The 19,661-nt window shown below is 35.3% G+C and overlaps 1 protein-coding gene across 17 annotated transcripts in view; it reads right to left on the bottom strand.

Moving 5' to 3' along the window:
- Window positions 1–19,661, bottom strand: part of FRYL (FRY like transcription coactivator) — a 161,167-nt gene that overhangs the window by 3,833 nt on the left and 137,673 nt on the right. For 13 of the 17 annotated variants that reach the window (XM_017830337.1, XM_017830255.1, XM_017830485.1 and 10 more), the window contains 8 exons: window positions 18,723–18,893; window positions 15,429–15,682; window positions 13,106–13,313; window positions 11,034–11,183; window positions 8,579–8,677; window positions 4,322–4,390; window positions 1,097–1,114; window positions 21–131 (listed from right to left, as the gene is read on the bottom strand). In XM_017830337.1, coding sequence (XP_017685826.1) covers window positions 21–131; window positions 1,097–1,114; window positions 4,322–4,390; window positions 8,579–8,677; window positions 11,034–11,183; window positions 13,106–13,313; window positions 15,429–15,682; window positions 18,723–18,893 — 1,080 coding nt within the window. Of the gene's footprint in view, window positions 1–20; window positions 132–1,096; window positions 1,115–4,321; window positions 4,391–8,578; window positions 8,678–11,033; window positions 11,184–13,105; window positions 13,314–15,428; window positions 15,683–18,169; window positions 18,254–18,722; window positions 18,894–19,661 lie in introns of those variants that run through there. The other 4 variants (XM_017830172.1, XM_017829926.1, XM_017830758.1 and 1 more) reach the window with 2 other exon arrangements.

The raw sequence follows: 19,661 nt of genomic DNA, 5'->3' as shown, positions 1-19,661 counted from the left end.
AATGGCATGATTTTCATTACCTCTGCTTCTTTTTTGATTGTTTTTACTTGACTGATGAGTTTGCAATAGGCTTGGAACAGAAGCAGCAACTGAAAATGCAATTTGTATAGCCTCCGACACAATTCCAGCTCCTACAAAAGTAAGCAACATTGTTATAGTGAGGAAGTGAAAACCTTCTACTATCCAATACAAGAAACAATAAGTCACAACTTCTTCAATATAGAATGGGCAAAATTAGAAGTAGTTACTTGGTTACTAAAGAAAATGCCAAAAATGTTGAAACTAACATAGCAAGAAGCTAATGAAAAGCAGGTGAAAGCTTCATTGAGTTCTAGATTTACAGGTAGCCCCTCTCACACAGATTTAAAGTTTATGTTTTAGTAAGTTGCATTTCCAAGAAGGGGCATAGGGTGGAAAGTGAAGTGATTCAAAAGGCATTTTGAAATGTCTGGATCATTTCAAGATTTCATGTCTTGAAAACAAGACAGTGTTTCATAGATCACTTTTATTATTGATATTTTACTGTTTTAAATTCAAAATCTAATATCCATAAGAAGCAGCTGTGGTCTGTAAGTATGGAGTCTTTCATAACCATGAGTATTTGTATTGTAAGCACAGTATATAACCTGGCCCTTAGCTTACACTGCCTGACGAATAAGGGGAGAATAATTCCATTCCTGGAGGCAAGAATAATGTTTCCTTTATAAAAGATAGCCTTTATTCTATTTTAGAAAATACCACATCAAATATTCTTAAGGAAATGAAATAGCAGCATTAACTTATACACTGTCTTGGTTCCATTTTTATGCATCTAAAACACTAGTCAAAAGTGCAGACAGTGTTAATACTGCTTTACATACAGACATAAAAGCTACTGCTGATGGAATAATCTTTATAATGTTCTACTATCTACGGGATCCTATTATCTACAAAGGACCAACAGTTCAATGGGTTAGATGATGCAAAATTCAAGCACACAGCATTTCTGTAACAGTCTATGACAAGACACCATTATTTCACAAATGGACGAGACAGATGGACACAGTTTGGTGACTGGCATGATTAAGTATTTGATAAATCAAGAACCATCACTTACTGCTAGAATTTCCATTTGCTAAGCAAGAAGATGAGCAGGTCACAAAAATACAAAGAAAGAAAAAAGAGCAAGAATTAGTGTAGGAAATAATTTTAATTAGGGTAAAAGATGTCCCAGGTAAAATGGAGGAAGAAATACAAGTAACATGCTCCAAATACACCCTGAATGTAAAAAGTTAACAGACTGAATTTGAGATGAAACTACTTGCTGCTATAATTAAAGATGGATAGCATTGGCTTTGAGGTCCCACAGCATAAGTAACACATAACCCTGGTCTTTATACATTGTGCAGTCTGAAAGGTCACAAATTTAAGGTAATCAGAATCAAAGACATTTAGATCTGGACATCTGTACAATGCTTCTTACTTGTTCTGTACCACTAGAGTTTAAGCACAAATAATGCCTTTCAAAATTTGAAATGTAATGTTAATTTAGATTCTGAATTCAGTTTAGAAAATTCCTGGCTTTGCTAAACTCAATTCTCAACACCTCTGAGAGATTTCTGTAATGTAATTGCACTTGGTTTTTAAAAGCTATTTCAGAAAAATGTTCGGGAAAGAGGGAAAATCATCAGAAAATATATTTGTCAGACTTAGGGACGTGAACTTCACTTCTGTGCTTTGTACAGCACTAAGTGTGTTGATGGCATTTAAGCACATACAGTGGTCATAGCAAACCAAATGACAGAATATCCTGATTTGGAAGGAACCCACAAGAATCATGAAAGTCCAAGTCCTTGCCCTGCACAGGACAGCCCCACTGGACCCACACCATGTGCCTGAGAGCGAAACATATGAAGATGCAACAGACAGAAGCAGTTGAGCTTTACTAAGCACATGATTGTACATGATGTGTATAATAAATTATACACTGTGTGATGAACAGGCTATAACAGGCTGTAACATTGCATGTTTGTGTTACACTGCATGTTTTTGTTCTGCACTCTGTGCTATTATATACACAGCACAATTATTATATAAGCAAAAACTTCTGATGCACAGAACACTGTGAAGATTTTGAACAGTTAAAGTCAACATGAATTTGATGAGTAACTTTAATGAAGCACAGAGAATCAGATTTGAGAAATGGCAGGGTTGACTATTTAATAATTTTAGTCATTAAGTTCTAGTGTTCTTAAAGCCAAGTCTCATTATTACTGTAAGCCATAATTAATCTCTTTCCTCCAACACCTTGATAGCGACATTTTAAAAATTCAAGAGAGGTTTTCTTTTAAAAATGTCTTTGTGCTGCTTCAGTGTTTTTCACATACATGCTTACTTGAGAAATAATCTGATTTTTCTACCTGCCTGTCCTGTAGAAACAGTCTAGCCAGAGTCCAGGTGCATTCTTTCAGGCTTGTGTGTACTAATAGCAAGAACTGAATAATTAGATTTACTTGCAAGTCTGCTGGCAATGCACAAGCCAGAACAGAATTAATCTCACTATTTCTTAGCTGTAAGAACCACAGTGCTAAAAATTAGTAAGAAAATCTTATTTGTGTTAGTGAATGAAAAATATCTGTTCTCCTGAGCAAATTTAGAACTTCTGTAAATAGTGTGTATTTATGAAGCAGGATAAGAGGACTCTGCCTTCTCAATGGACACTACATATTAAAATGATTTTAACTGAACCTGCGAGTACAAGCAGCACATAAAGAATTACCAGCATGCCCCGCAGGCTAGGACTGAAAACCAAAATGAAAACAGGTCCCCAAAAATAATCTGTGACCATTGTGTGAATGGTCACATAAACGCTTTTTCAGAGGCTATCTTCAAACCCTGCAGAAACTGGGAAGAACAAGCAAAACTGCCTCACTTGGAATCCTGGATTTTCTCTGTACAAGCTATTTGAAAGCCTGCATGTTGCTTTTCTTCCATTTCTGAGTTTCCCTAGCTATACAGTGGGAACAGTAACATTTACCTTCACGGTAAATGTTAGAACAGTTTCTTGGTGTATATAAACAACATTATAAATATGGACTGAAATACATAAATGCCGCTTTTTTTATTAATATATAGAACATTTACTGTATTGTAATAGTAAATGTTGCTTCCTATTTCTAAACACGTACCTGTCAGTATACGAAGATTTAAACCAAGTGTAACATGCACTAATACTGTGTGTTCATAGGCAAGACAAAAATCCTTGCAAATGGTAGCAAATTATTTTGCTGGTTTTGCATTACCTATACTTATATGCATGATTTCTTTTTTAAATGTGCAACTTCAATGCAATAAAAAAATCAACAGCATATTATCACATGTTTCGCTGTTCTAAAAATTCAGGTGCATTTTGTGATTAAATAGTCCAAAGACACCACAGACATTTATGTTGTTGAAGAATATATTTTTAGCAGCAGAAACATGACCAAGTGCATCAATGGATAGAGTTAAGTTGAATAAAATAAATAAAATTCCTCCTTTCTCAGCTTGGATTTGGGATTTTTGCAAAAGATAAGTTCATCTGGTACCTGCAATTCCTCTTTCTTACATCTTTCACTGTTCTTATTACAGGACTTCAGATGGCAGATTCCTTGTACCTACTAATGTCAGTTTTTGGATTTGCTTTTTTACCAAGTGTCAATATTATGCAGCTATTCTATATTAAAATAAAAACAGTCCTAGTCCACTTGGGGAAAAGCCATCACTTACCATAGCAATTAGTAATATTAACATGGATGACTGCCATGCAAATACATAGAAAATATTCAACTAGTATTAATAGGTTACTGCACCTATTGTTAGATGATATCTTGAGAAGTGTTTTGTGAGCTTTTTGCCATACTCTTACTTTACTCCCTGTTCCTTTTCACCCTAATAATGGCTCCAGAAAGGTCTTATGTACTTATATATTACTAATTATATTAAATTCTGTAGAGGTTTTTGGGTAGACTGTTTATCTGAGCATATAATTAGAATGCTAATCTTTTTTCCTTCTAGAAACAGCAGCAGAAAAGCAGACTTGCTAGTACACAGATGGTATCTAGTCTGCTTATCTACTCAGTGTTATTAAGTCTAGAACCCAAGGTTGCCAACTTTTATTAAAAAGACCTGTTTTTATTAGACTACCACTTCATAAGATTCTGAGTTTCCAAAAGATAGGGTGATAACTGAAATGAAAAGCTTTTCATGCATTTTTAATCTCTCTACAAATATTGGAATTTTTGTGCAATAATGATGGGTTTTTAATGTCATATCCTGAGACTCACAAATTACGTACACCTACCTGGGCATCTGTGTTAGTGCCATGAATACCATCATCAGTACCAAATGTTCTTTTGCAATCTTCTAGCCACTGCAAAATAAATATAATCAAGATTAAACATCTTCTGAAACAGAGCAAACTGAAGACTGTGCTAAAACCGTGTAAGACATTTCATCAAGTCTTGCACATTCTTGGATTACGTGAAAAATTGTGATATGAAATCAATTGTTTACCAGTGCTGTTTGCAGTAATGATATCCACTCTGATATATCACTTGTATTTTTTTATTGTGTCCCTTCTGTTGTAAATTTCCTTCCTTATCCAAGATGGAGATAGTACACTTCAGCATAAATACTAACCCCCCCTTTGGATACTGTTGCAGTGAGACGTGTGGGAGGGTGGAGGCAGAAACATCCCTTTTATTACATGAGATCATATTTTCTCTTTACTTGCTGCACAAGGTTTACCCCAACATAATTTATCAGCATTTAAAACATAGCACTAATTCACATTAGAGAGAAAGCCTGTTCTATTTCTTCTGACTGCTTTAGAAATGGAAGGAAATAGAGCTCTCCTGTGTAAGTAGATGCAAGTGCAGGTTTACTGGATGGAAAGAAAAAACCCAAATGCTCAATCCGAGTTTAGCATCACCTCCAGTTCATACAAGCCAAGGAAATGAAGTATTCTTGCATTACACAATGTGAACCTGCAGATTCCACTCAGGGCTGTATTTAACCCCATTTCCTATAGCAGACAACAAGTTTATTAATTTCAGTGGGCAATCTTTTCCACCTTTACCCAATCATGCAAATTTATCAAAAACTAACCTCCATGTGTACTGGCATTCACATGAATATCATGTTACTATAAAGCATTTAGAGAGTCAACTATGTTCTTGGACAATACAACCTGATCACCTCATTGACACAGTGCCCAGCATATTTTTCTGTACACTGTAAACAACTGCAAGCATGAGGTAATTTGTGTGTTACTGAAATGGGAATGTATCATATTGAGATAAAGTGCAAAATATCTTCTGAAATGAAGAACAGGCTCTATACATCCACAGAAAGATAATTTAGCATACTGTGTGTGTTTGATATCTTGAGTCTCAGAGGAAATCTTAGTGACCTTTTTCTAACCTCTGTCTGATGCAAGAAAAAGAAAAATGTGATTTCCCATCTGCTCAATTTAATAAAGGTTACTTAGTGAATTAACTAGGCCTGTGTGCTTATCAAGAGGAGAAATGGAATTCTCTAAACACCATGGTGTCACTTTCAATTAGTGACATGGATACCAACATACACAGCAAATCTCATTTTACCTTTATCAGACAGCATCCATCAGTAATGATGGAATAGGTTTGCATTGGAACAAATAATATCAGCAACTGGGAAGTTAGTATTTATTTTCACACACTGCCCTTTTAAGATCTTTTTTAAATCTTAAAACCAGTCTGAATAAAGGGTGTGCCTAGAATGCTATGATAGGTATATAACTTTATAGTTTTTATTACATTTATCTGATTCAGTATCCTTGTCCCAAATACACACATGAAGTCAAAGCAATTCCCTTGCAAGAAAACAGAATAGCTCCAAAAAGGTCACAAAATTAATTTGCTAAGAATTTTTACAGAATATCTGTTCAGCACGGCAGAAGGACCTAAATTTTCTCTTTGGGAACAGCAGTAGATTGTGTGACAAAATAACCTTCCTTATATGTTTGCTTTACATTAATTTATGTTTTCCCCATATATCTCCTACAAAGATATAGGGTGAAGTGTTGCTGAAAGCATAACACAGGGAAGTCTGGGATTGCTCTTGATCATAGCACAGGCTGGTTTGCCAGAATAACCCCTAAACAGATGTGCTAAACCATACCCTGTACAATAGGTACCTTTCTGTCTTAGCTTGGTACATAGGTAAGAGTTTCAAGCAACTGCAGCCCAAGCCTCTTACTTTTTCAATCTGATTCATGTGAATGCTAGTACTTCACACAGCACGACAGAGACAAACATCATCTATTAAACTTTAAAACAACAAGTTTCATTAAAGAAGTTAACATACAGAACTTTCCAGTGGTTGATTCTAGAGGATACCAGATTAACATGCAAATTACATTTATTTAACTATCTGTTAATTTATATTTACTTTATTATATAGCAGCCAAACCACTTAGTTTGACCATTTTTCTGCATGTTTCTATGAAAAAACCAAGGGTCTGCAATAAGCTCATTAAGCATTTTGCCTTAATACTTTCAGATTGAATAGGATACACAGCACAATTGTCTGCAACAACAGAAATTCAGATTTTACTTCAGGAAGTCTCGCTGAATCACTCCCTATACTCTGCTTAAGAGGACAGAGTAAAAAACCAAATAAAATCTAAAAAGGAGCTTTGGAAGAGTCTTAGTCTGCATGTGCTATATAACAGAAACACCAAAAAATAAGGACCAACAGCTAAAGAAATACTTCTAAAAAAGTTTTAGAAACATTAATTATCTGAGATAATTAGTCACTACTTCTAAATCAACATGTTCAATAAACAGTTAAATAATGCATGAAATTATCTAAAAGACATTCTATCAAGAGTCAGAGAGGATTGGTCAAAGCTAGAAGTTTCTTCTTCTGCAGTACTGCTGCTTTCTACTTATAAATGATTAAATAAAAAGAAAACCCTAACAAAACGTTCTCAGTTATTTCAGAACAATTCCTTTCACCCTGTGAACCTTCTTCCTGCTCCAGTCACTCACAAATCCTGTGGCAGAAGACAGGTTGACCACAGAAACATGTTACTGGACTCCCTTTTGACAGCTCCACTACAGAAAAACAACACTCCTTCACTATGATATAATGACAGAGGCCATCAAACTGATACCCATATTTGTTTATCTAGTAAAATAAAATACAAAGAAGTTCTTATGTCGATATGACACACAGCAGTGCAAAATCAGCTAAAAATACATTTAGTGAATTCACGGCCATCTGAAAGGGAAGTAATTTAACTCGTCATACTTTGACAAATCAACCAAACAATAACATTTGTTATTGCTATGATAAATAAGGCTGAAGAGTTTATGTAAAATTCCTCCATGTTTGTATAGTCATCGTTCTAAGTACACACACGAGTCCCTTTTTACTCTGCCTCAAATCTTCATGTCTGACTGTGGGGCAAATCATTAGCCTCTCTGTGCCTCCACGCTGCTCTCTAAAATGAGGAATAAAATACATCATTTTCTCTTAGGAATGCTGACAGCATTACGCATAGGAGATTGCCAGACATCAAATATTACATCAAGGAAAATAACGTTAGTCATTAGATGAGAACTTTGTTTCTGATTAAGCCTACAATGCAAAATGTACCTCACTATATTAGATCAAATAAATTGTTATTACCACAGAACAAGGCAAAAAAATGCAGCAACTCTTTAGCAGAAATGCTGGCCTGGATCCTAGAAACAGTTTATCTACACTAACAGGGCTGTGTGGCATACTTTAGCATTGGTTTCAAGGAAACTGTGTTTCTTTAAAGATCCTTTCCACAGAAAAGTGGATGTCTAGTCTATTCAACACATGAGCTGTCAGCACTCTTTGCAAGGTAGAGGCCATAATTTCCTAATAAACTTGGCATGATCAAGAAACATGGAGTCACTCATGCTGCAAAATACAGCTCTGCTAAGATATCACAGCTTGAATTCTGGTTCTGTTTTGCATCATTTAAACTTGCCTATACAGCTGTTGTCACAGCCCCATAGGCTGCTGAGATCAGTAAAATTCAGCATGTTCAGTTTTCCCAGGAATCATCATCTCTACAACAAAAGCTCATATATTCTCTCTCTCCATCTATTTGCAAAACTAATAATAGATTTCTTTTGGCTCTTGAAATAGAAATCTTACCTGTTTCAGTTTTCTGAAGTTAGTATCTTACTTTCTGAACTTCACACTAATGTTCATAAAAACAAATATACAGACCCTTGCTACAGAAATTTTCAACGTTGTGGTTCTTGGGAAAAAGGATATAACTACCTACATATACCTTGAAAACTAAACTGTATTATTCTAAACAACTGACATAAACATCAGCCTCAATGAGATCTAGCTGTAAGATGAGCCCTAAATTTATGCATCTACATATGACATAGCTGTTTAAGCCCCCATTACTGTCAGAAATGTTTTCCCACAGTTTACTTTTAGATACCTGTGTTGAGAGATAAGGACCTCTAACAATTTCTTGATAAGTAGGTTCTAATATTTTTGTTTTGAAATGTAAGAGACTCACCTGTTCTGCTGCCTCTCTTTTGACATTATAGGTATCCAAGTGTTCTTGGAGCTCCAGAACACTGAACTTCAATGTTTCTAGCAGGCCACAAGACAGTAGCTGGAAGATAAAAGCAATCACTTCTGAAGCCATGGAACATCTAACTATATAGTTAATATCTAAATTATATAATACGAAATCCCAAGTCCACATTTGGAAAAACAAATTAAATTAACTGGGTACACATCATTTGTGATACCTTTGAGTAAGTGAAATAACACGTGACTGTATATGTTAAATCGCTGAAAAAAACTTTTGATTCCAAAATAAGAAGAGCAGTACCTAGTTAACATCTGAAAGAGATTTCAAAGCGATTTTTAGATCTTGCATAAAAAAGAACATTTGACACATTACACACCACTAGTGTAAGTAAAACAGTCTGTAGCAGGAAAAAAAGGTACTGCTGCTGGTGTGCTCCTATAGCGACCTAAGGAGCATCCACTGAGGGTTACTTGCCCTTTTCAGCATACAAACTATACTACCAGCAAAGGCTTCTTCAGTCTATAGGAACCAGAACTGTCAAATCAAGAACTGCTGGATATTTGAAGAATTTTCTACCATTAATGACTTTGCCTTTTTCAACATGGTTTCAAAATCCCTTTTTCCCCCAGGGGCTGCCGCCTCAGCTTTGTTCCACAACATTTCTCCCTGTAGTTTTATTTTCACTTAGGTTTTTCTTCTTAATCCTTCTCCTGCCACTTCCTGTAATAAACACGCCTCTAATATGATGCTTCCTTCCTCACACTGGTCATCCCTTGCACACATTAAGAGCTCTGTACTTTATCAGTGAGAAGTAATCTGACAAGCAGGTTCATTTCAATTAAATTATTTGGAAAGAAAAGATTTATTTACACAGTACTTGTTAATGTAACAACACTACTGTGTGTATGTGCATACATATGCACGTACACAAACACACAAGTCTATATACTTATATGCATATATGTTATATTCCTTATTCCCTTTAATATCTGTATTTTTATATATGTATTTACTTATTTATTTTTTAAAATACACATACTGTTCTAGATAGACACTAATGTAACTCTTCTTGTGGCTTCTTATCCCAAACAAATTTCTTTTTTTTTGTTAATTTGGTTAATTTCTACTGCTTTAAAGTGGTCTAAGTTAAACAAAAGACATTAACACGCCGTTCCCTTGAAGCACACTATCTGTATTACGCTTTTTAAGTCCTCATATTCTTAAGTGAGAACGTAAGAGTTGCCCCTCAGCACCAAGGTAAAAAAAGGTCAGGAGAAGACTCCCACACTGGGTCAAGGCCAAACATCCATCTACCTCAGCCCTGCAGCTGACAATGTCTAATGGCAGCTGCACAGAGAAGGGCAAGCATGTGGTGACCCACCTACCCCAGAATGCTTTCTTAGCCTCTGTCAGTGTGTTGTTCTACATATTTAGGAAATCTATCCAGGGCTATTTCTTTCATGAATTTCTTTAGTTGCTTCTTGAAAACATGAACAGACATTGTAGAAAATGACAGCATTTCACAGTTTGATTATGTACCACATGAAGAATCTTGGTTCTATATGTTTTGTAAGTCATTGCTAGCTTAATTTGATTATCCTTAACATCAATTAAGATAAATTAAGATCAAATAAAATAATTTCTATCACTTATCCATGATAATCAAGACACCTATGCACAGATTTCTCTTCTGAAGGGCTGAAAAATCCTAGCCTGCATACTCATATCTTAGATGGAAGTCATTCCACATATTTTATAATCCTTGTGATCTTTCTTGAACCTTTTCCAGTGCAATTGCATTTCCTCTGAGATCAGGGGATCAGAACCTGACAAAAAATTCAGGATGTAGGTATACTGGAGATAGGTACATTAACTCAACGATGTTTCTTGTTTTGCTGTCTCTTTTCTTAATAATTCTAGTATAGCTTTTTTAATGGTTGCTGAATATTGAGCTGACTTCTTGCATTAATGTTTTTTATAACCAATAAGCAATAAGCAATTCAAAGTCTTCATTGTATATTTGTAGCAAGAATGTTTCTCATGAATCACTGAATATACACATAAACAGCACAATATAAAAAGGCAAACTGCTGCTAGATAAGTAGTCTTCCTTCTTCTCATCTGTGCAGACAACATAGAATAAACATGAACAAGCAGAGAAGGCAAAAAATAACAAGGGAATTTAAGTGATACCTACTATCAGTAAGTTCCCTCACTGTTCACTGTTACAGCTGGAGGTTATTTTGTGAGAAAACGCATTTCTCACCTGTGTTTTCACATGTTGATGATACATAGTGGCCACTTAACATTTTAATTCCTCTGTTATTTCAATTATAAAGAGTTTATTTTTTTCCCCAATGTTAACAAAATTATTTTGTATGTTACATAAAACTTTTTATGCACACATTCCAACATGTAAGTTTGAGATTCTTACTGTTTCTGCATCCACAAAGACTGTTGGACATTCTGAACACATCATCATCACTTCCAGAGAACTTCTGAATTTTGTTCCAATGCGCTGTAGACTTTCACCAAGAAAGCTGACTGAATCATTTGTTATAGATACAAACTTTCTTTGAATGGTCTAGAAAACAAATCAGAAAAACATTTATTTTATACTGTATTTTACTACTCCTCTGGCTTTTTAGATTAAGAATTTCAGAGCAAATTTCCATCATGACAGCATGTATTTTTATCACTAAGTGACAAACTAATATGTAATTTGCTCTCAATATTCATGTAAAACTAGCTCCAGAAAATGCTATCAATCCTGGACCTATAAAAGACAATTACTCCTTTCACATCTAGGCCTTTAGCCTTAGTATAGCTGGATGACTATTTGTCTTTATGCAGTACAGACAGTTCAATTTATTTTGAAGTGTTTATACACTCTGAGAGTACCTAATAGAGTTTAATGAGTTAGCATACAACCTGTATAGCACAATCTGTGTCCACAACTGCCACCTGCATGGTTTCTATCTTCTTCAAAAATCAGTCCTATATATATCATGTTTGATTTTGCAGACCATCAGCTTGGCCTAGTGTAACATTATGGACTGTTATATATTATTTCATAAATCCTAGAAGTTACATACTATAAATAAACTATATAAAGATTATATTTACAGCTGCACAGTGTAAACACAGTGTAGGAACCAGAAGGCAAAATGGAAAGGTCCAATCAAACAAGGCATCTAGAGTGTAATTTAATGATTTTAACTCTCTTCTAAACCCAGGAACAACTCCTCAGAAATGTTTCTTTGCCCATGCTTGAACCCTGGATTGCTATTGCACATTTTTCCACAGTATCCACCTTTCCAGCTGACTGAGGGCTATCCTGTCAAGCCACAGAATGTTTCAGCCTTCTCCCTGGCTCCCTGTTTAATGAACACAAAAGAATATGACCTCTCATTTTACCAATTCCAGGAAATGAATGCACGTGTGAAAAGCAACTGTAGCTAAGTTTTGGTATAATACAGAGAAACCAAATCCCTGATGTGTAGATGAAGCAAAAAGACAAAAGTCTACATTCAGTAACAGGAATTTCATGACACTGTGGCAAAATACTTAGTTCAACTAAAAATGGAAAATGGGTGTAGATGTGCAAACAAGTTATTCCACGGATAAGGTAGAGTATGAATTCTTCAGATTTAAGTTACTTCATGGTACTAACTCTAAACCTGTCCATGCATACTGGATAAAATATGTGCTAGTGTGGGGCTTTCATTTATTATGACATCCCAAGAAGCAGGCCAAATTAATACTAGAGATAAGAGAAAGGGCTGGAATCATAAGGTCTTGGTCTGTAGTTCTGAATCTGCTCTTAGCTCATTTGGCACATTGCCTGTAAATAAAATGGATTAATTATGCTTCTCCTATCCCATAGGAATTTGCAAAGAATCCATCCGCTACACATAAGGAGGAGGGAGCCAGAAAAATTTGGCCCTAGGCATTTTGTGTTGGATATCAGATCTATGAGTCAAATAAAGAGAGGCATTTGAAACCTCCAGCTTTAGTGGCTCTCCTGGTGTTTCGATTACTTCTCTGCAGAAAAAAACCCTTTTCTCACAAGACAATGCAAGATAAATTCATTAATGTTTGTCATGCTGTGAGCCCATCATAATGACTCCCACAAAAAAACCAGGAGGAAGACATTAATTCTGCAATCAACACAGAACTTGGGTGACGTCCAAAAAAATAAAAGAAGGGATAGAACCTGAACTAAGAGCTTATAAGAAACACTGAACTGCTTTTTGAGCCTTTTTGTTTTATTTCCTGAGCAGAATCACTCCTAGACAATGACTACATCAGATATCACATGGAAAAATAGTGCACAACATTTTAATATTCTTCTAGCAATGTGTTTTTTGGTCTGCTTTTGATTTGCTTTCTAAGGCATCTTGCTACCATAATCTTGTGGCTTTTGCAGTTACAATGAGAAGAACAGTTTTAAAAGCAGGAGGGAAGGATCTCAGATAAGCAATCATGCACTGGCAATTCACTGACCTGAAACAATCTTGAGAAGACATGAAATGTATAGACAGCACATGATCCATCTGTATCGGACAGCATTTGATTGACGTGGCAGCGCCAAGCTTGCTCTTCATCATCATATGCCACTGGCTGGAAAGCTGCCAATATGGCAGAAAGAAATGGCGAAGGAGGTGGGGAAGTTTGTACTTCTGGGAAACCATCCTGTTCTTCTTCATCTTGGCTACAAATAACAAACAACAGAAATTAACTCCTCAGCAATTTTTTTTTTAGCAAAAAAACCCCCTTCACTTTGGTAAAAAGAAAAAATAAGAATTTTGGATTCAGAGTAGCACTTTGTAAAATAAATAACGGATCAACTAAGATAACTATGAACCAGGAAAAGAGTTAACAAGCAAAACCTTTTGCTACTGCAATATTAAAAACTGCATATACTCTCAAATATCTCCAAACTTTATTAAAACATGTAAGTTCTAAGCTTATCTACGGACAAAGGGCTATCTGTAGGTTATATGTAGCTATATAGAGCACTGTATATACATACTCAGAAACTGGCATTTTTTTCTTGCCCCCAATAACTGAATTAACATTCAATTCTTCAAATTTTTCTTTATCTGAACAGATGGTCCACCAATACACATAAATTTTGGCCTTCCTTAAGGGAAACACAAGAGCTCATTTAGCAGTATAATACTATTTTATAACTGTTTAAAGTAACATAAGCAAATGGAGATAGATCGAAACACTTTAATTTTTATGGTCAATCAATTTAATGGAGCATTCTGCTGTCATACTTTCCATTAGGAACCAAACATCCAATAAAAATACCCAGCTATAAGTTAATCAATGCTACTACTTAGAATCATTAACTTAATGATTAGCTTAAAGTTTCTGTATTACAAGGTATGATACATTTTGACATTTCTTCTTGTATAATTAAACTCCTGCAGCAAAAATATGTGTAGGAGGATTCTAAGTACACAGATAGTTTGTTAAAATAATTTTTTTCAACACACGCAGTTTTTCTCTATAACAGCTGCCTCATTCACTGCAGCGCTAAGTACACCTTAACACTTAAACATGTCTTGAACAACAAGTGTGGGTGCTGTTTTTAGATCCCTTCATTTGAGTAGCACAAAGCTCAAAAGCTAAGACACAAGTCTTTCGAATCTAATCTGTAAGCAAAGTTTCACAAAGATTTTCAGATATTTTCTAACTAGTGTTATCACCTATGCCACTCTTCAAACTAGAGCCATGGGGTTTTTCATTCACTGGCTTAGTGCAAATAAACTAAAACCTTAAGAGATTTTTCAGTTGCACATGAGGGAATAACTGCTCTTAAATGGTACCAGCCTTTAATTCTCACAAGGCCTATTACCACAGGTTGCATACTGGAATCACAAGATTGAACTTCAACCTTTGCAAATGACTTGGTCTTTTACATGTCCTGTTGTGTTCTTTTCTGTAAAAGGCTCCTAAAGTGATCTCTCTGACAGAATATATGCTAAGTCTATGTTCCTATATAAAATCAAGTCTCTGTATTATTCAGTCTAAACTTCTGAACAAATTTTAAGTATGAACAAGCCTAAGAACAATTTGGATTTTTTTCTGTTTATTTTGGTTTGCAGTTTTTGTTTGGAGTTTTTATTTGTTTGTTTGGGGTTTCTTATTTGTTTTCCCTCCTTCTTACACTGTTACCTTCAAGGAACTTACAGTTTCCTTCTAAATACAACTCAACCAGCTAGGACTAATTTTAACTTTTCCTCTCTATATTAAAATGGAAAAATGTTATTTTACTTTAAAACGTTTTAGAAATACACAAGAGACCGATTAATCTTAACAATGAAAATAAACCCTGGGCAAATTCAAAGACAAACTGATCCAATTTCTACAGAAGCTTTGATTCTAAAAAAAAAAAAAAATAAAAAATTTACATTTTCCCCTGTCTTTGGGTGGTGCCATAAGTCAGAGCAGTTCAAGGGCTTTTCCATGTTATACTGCTTGCAGCTACTGCCTGCCAAGAAAATGGTCCAAAACACCCTCTGACCTCTTTTCACATTTCTAAACCGTTGATGATGATGAAAAGTGCTAGATTTCTTTTACTCAAGAATTCTTGTGTTTTCCCGCACAGCTGTTTTATGTGTACCAGAAACAACTGCTGAGCAAAGTACTGAGGCAAAACGAATCAACCAATTAGTCTGGATATGCAAACCATCATTTTATATTCTTGTATTATGGAGATTAATGGAAAACTCCACACCATAAGAAAGCCTACTTTCCTTGATTCATGCACCGATAACATGTAATTTCTGTTACTTATAACCAATATTAATCTTACCTAGACAAACCAGAGAAGTCAGCTTCTTCTTCTTCACATCTCTCATCTAGCTCTTTCAAAGCAAGAGTGACATCCTCTTCACAGACAGATTCGGAATAGCTTTCAGGAGCTGCTGCCTCTACCAGTTCTGGGGGCTCTTCCAACTCCAGAGATTCGTGACAGACCAGACAGTCTTGTTGTTCGTGTAGCAGATATGACCCAGTGTCTTCGCTAGCAGTGCTAACCTGTTCATCCCTTACTGCTGAACTGCCTTCCTGTGAATCACACATACTTTTATTAATTTTATTGTCAGGGCTTATGTATTCTAAAAATTGTTTGCAAATATCCATTTATCACAGAATATTCTGAGTTGGAAGGAACCCAGAAGGATCATCAAGTCCAACTCTTAAGTAAATGCCCATACAGGACTCAAACCCATGACCTGGGTGTTACTGGCACCATGCACCAACCAACTGAGCATGTCTCAGGGTTTTTACTTTAACTGTTCAGCTCTTTGCCTTGTTCACAGAGTTTTACTTGAACAAAGACAGGCAGTCTACTTGTAATGCTTATAACTGGTAAACATTAGTATCTTAGAATGTGACTTATTCAGAGCAAATACAACCTCTCAAATACAATCATTTAAATCTGCTAAGAGAATACTGACAGAAAAATAAGCAAACAGCCTCAAACACTGACATCAAACACAATCAAGACTTTCATATTTTACTTTTCTAGGTAAGGATCAAAATGACTGCCTCGTGCTTGCCTTTGGAGTCTACAACAAGTACAGAACATTTCTTGTCCTTTCCACTCTCCATTTTAACAAGTTTCTAAAGCATAACTACTGATCAACAGTGTAATACATGAACACTGGAAAAGGGACATTCCACCGTTTTTATTATTTTTACATTACTTCAAATATGGGCAGCTTAAGGGTTTAACCCTGAATCTCTAAATGTAGGCTTTCAATCACTGGCAGTTACAGAGAGAGGATGATTAAACTCTAGGTAGGTAGGTAGGTAGGTAATATCAGAATGACCCTTTCTCCCTTCCCTCTTTCTTCAATAGCATTATCATATTCATTAGCATCACTATGTTTAACAGAGGAATTTAGATTTATTTAATTTATGCTGAATTCATCTGAAACTTTTTATTGGATTTCTCTGGGGAATAAAAGTAACACTTGCTATTTCCTAAAGGCACAAATTATCACATATTTTCATTCTTAGAGTGCTGATCTTCCTTTACTGGTATATCCAAAGCTGGTCAACAAACCTTTGGTCAGCCTCTAAGCAGAGACATCATTTTTTGGTTTTCATCAATCAAAACAGATCCTCTGACAGAATAAATAACTGTACATGTATTAGAAAAGACAATTCAGCTTTGAACAGAATGATATAATTTTCTTGCACAGTGACCCTAACCATCTCACTTCCACTGTGGTACTCCTTGACGTGACACTGTTGTCATTTGACACAGCTGGTGACTTCACTTCTAATGCCTCTTTTGTTAAATTTTGAATTTTATTGCACAGAACAGCCATTTTGTCCTCCTGAGCAGCTAAGACACACAGGAATGCAGAACACTTTTACAAAACCACAGCAAAGTAATTTGGATTGAACCAATGGTCCATTTCTGTTATAGATGTTAACACAGGATACAGACCTGCACTGGTCATGACTGGTCGATGTACATATGAGGGGTACACTTTTTGAAAATATGCAAATTACTAGTTAATATTTGTGTGAATATTTTCACCTGGATTATAGAAATATAGCGATTTTATAAAGGGAACCGTAGAAGAATGATGAATCCTAAGGGCACGGGCAGTCTTGGAAAGAAGTATGGAAATGTAAAAACGAGTTACAGCTGAGAATGTACCACAAGCAAATAACGGAGAAGACAAGTTCTATTGTGGTTAATTTTGTCCTATAAAATTCCACCTTATATACTGCTTCTTGCTTTTGAAATCTTAAACTAAAACATCTGTCCTGTGTGGAAAAAATCATCCAGATTAAGTGTTCTTGCCCACCTAAAATTCCATTGGATCAACAATGCACGTTGTAGACAAGCCTACAAAGCGACAATTTGTTGGACAATCTAAGCACAGGTATTCTACTACAGTTGAGACAATTTATCAACTGCAATGTAATAAAACACTTTATAAAAAAGCACACAAGTAATCATAATAAGAAAATACAAAAAAATGTGGGGAAAAGCACTTATTACACCTTTAAAGGTGAGGATTTTATCACAGGAAACCAGCCGCTTTCCCTTTATTCTACTCCAAATACATCTTTTGTTCTTACAGTTTTCTTCATTAAATATTAGCTGTGTCTGTGGCGTGTCTATCAGTAAGTGATTTTTCTAGGTAGTGAGCAGGTAAACTACAAACCTTTGTTTAGAAACCCCAGTCACTTGAACTAGTCAGTAGACAGTTTACACCAGGTTAGCTGAAGAGTCAAGTGTAAACAGTGCACTGGTTAGTCAAATATACATAGGAATGGCTTAATTTTCTGGAAAACTCAATCAAACTGCATGTATTGTTAAAGATGGGATTAGCAATGCTTATCCAAATAAAAATATGATTGCTAGTAGCATAAATAATTTTAACGGAAGAGATAGAAAGTCCATCTAAACCAAACCACCTCAAATTCTACAAAAATTGTAGCAGGTGAGAGTTTTGTTTTAAATTAGGGGTGTTTTTTTAAATTTTAAATTATTCCAAAGTTTTAAAAACAATAAACTGAAGTACTCACAGATTTGCAGGCCGCCATTAGCTTGAAAACTGTCTGAGTCCACATGGGCCTTTCCGAAAAAGTACACCACTAGCATCTGTAGTCCTTTTTAAAGGATTATTTAATGGAACCAACTCCTAACACAGCTGGCCTGAGGTTTTATTCCCATATAGCACCAATCACATTAACCCAAAGAAAGCAAAAAAAAAAAGGGGGGGGGCAGGGGGGAAGGGAAATAAAAAGGTATTTGAAAGAAAATGTTGCTCAAGAAGGATTTCAACCATATCAAGTAAAAGCATCTTGAATATTAGCCTATTTCATTCTGCACCATGAAATGATCATGATCAGCGCCTTCAATAATATTTTTAACCTGTGGTAAGTTCCCTCAGTCCATTCAAGTAGTTTTCATACTGAGGAAACATTTCGTAAGAACATGCCAACAGGTTAGAAATATTAAAAGCAAATCAACTAATCAGTGTAACAGATGAAAATTCAGTTGAAAAGAAAGCTGAAGTTGCTACTAGAACTAGAAGGAGCCCAAATCAGCCATGCACCAGCCCACATTTCTCCCCACCTCAGGCAGCTGGTTGCTAGAGTTATCTAGAGAAGAAGCCTCCAAACTTGGGGTCTCAGTTCTGATTTGAAGCACCTCTTCTGTTCCCACACTGCTAGTGGAATCTTGAGACTGAAGTGATAAACCAGCATGATCTGATACTGCTTCATCTATGGCAGAATCACTGATTAACTAAGACAGAAAAGAAAAAAACATGAAATTCTTTACAGTAAACATATAAATTACAGGGGGAAAATGCATTAGTTTCAAAATAGGCTGTTTCAGTATAATTAGCTATCTGAATTTATTTACATATTATGAATTTAAAAGCTTTACACTAAAACCATTACAAGCATCACATGCATTTCTGTAACATTTAACTCTGAAAAGAAGTTTTTCCGTTAAGGAAAATTATTTCCCTTCTTGTTCTTGTAGGTTTTTGGCACTGGTTAAATCCTAGACCAAAACCACTGAATAGCAGAGCACTTTATTGGGGGCAACATTAATACAAACTTTGCCTAAAGTCTGAAAAGAAACATACCCATCAAGCTGCTCCTCATCAAGTCAATTTTCTCATAAATTCATTTATATAATGAATAGAGATTTCTGAGAGGTCAGCATTCTTAATTTTCCTCATTTATAAGTACACAGGCTTAAAAATCTGTAATTAACTTAGCAATCTCTGTGGTTAAACACAAGTTAGACCTCCACATGACCACTTAAATCTCTTGACCTTATTTAGCATTTTGGGGGTTTTTTTGAGCTAGGAATCCGCAAAGACACAAACTTACTATATAACACATGCAATTTTGTGCTTATATTTAAACAAAAATAGTAAGTGTAAAGTAATAGTAAGTGTATAGACAGTATTAATAGTAAGTGTAAAAATATTAAGAAAATGAATGTTATACTAGAATGATAAATTTGTTATGTACCACCAATGTGGTAACAACATTTTTC

This window comes from Lepidothrix coronata, unplaced genomic scaffold (genome assembly GCF_001604755.1).
Source record: "Lepidothrix coronata isolate B3197 unplaced genomic scaffold, Lepidothrix_coronata-1.0 Scaffold0, whole genome shotgun sequence".
NCBI lineage: Eukaryota > Metazoa > Chordata > Aves > Passeriformes > Pipridae > Lepidothrix > Lepidothrix coronata.
Note: the sequence above shows the minus strand (reverse complement) of the source record. Positions and strands in the feature narration are given on the sequence as shown.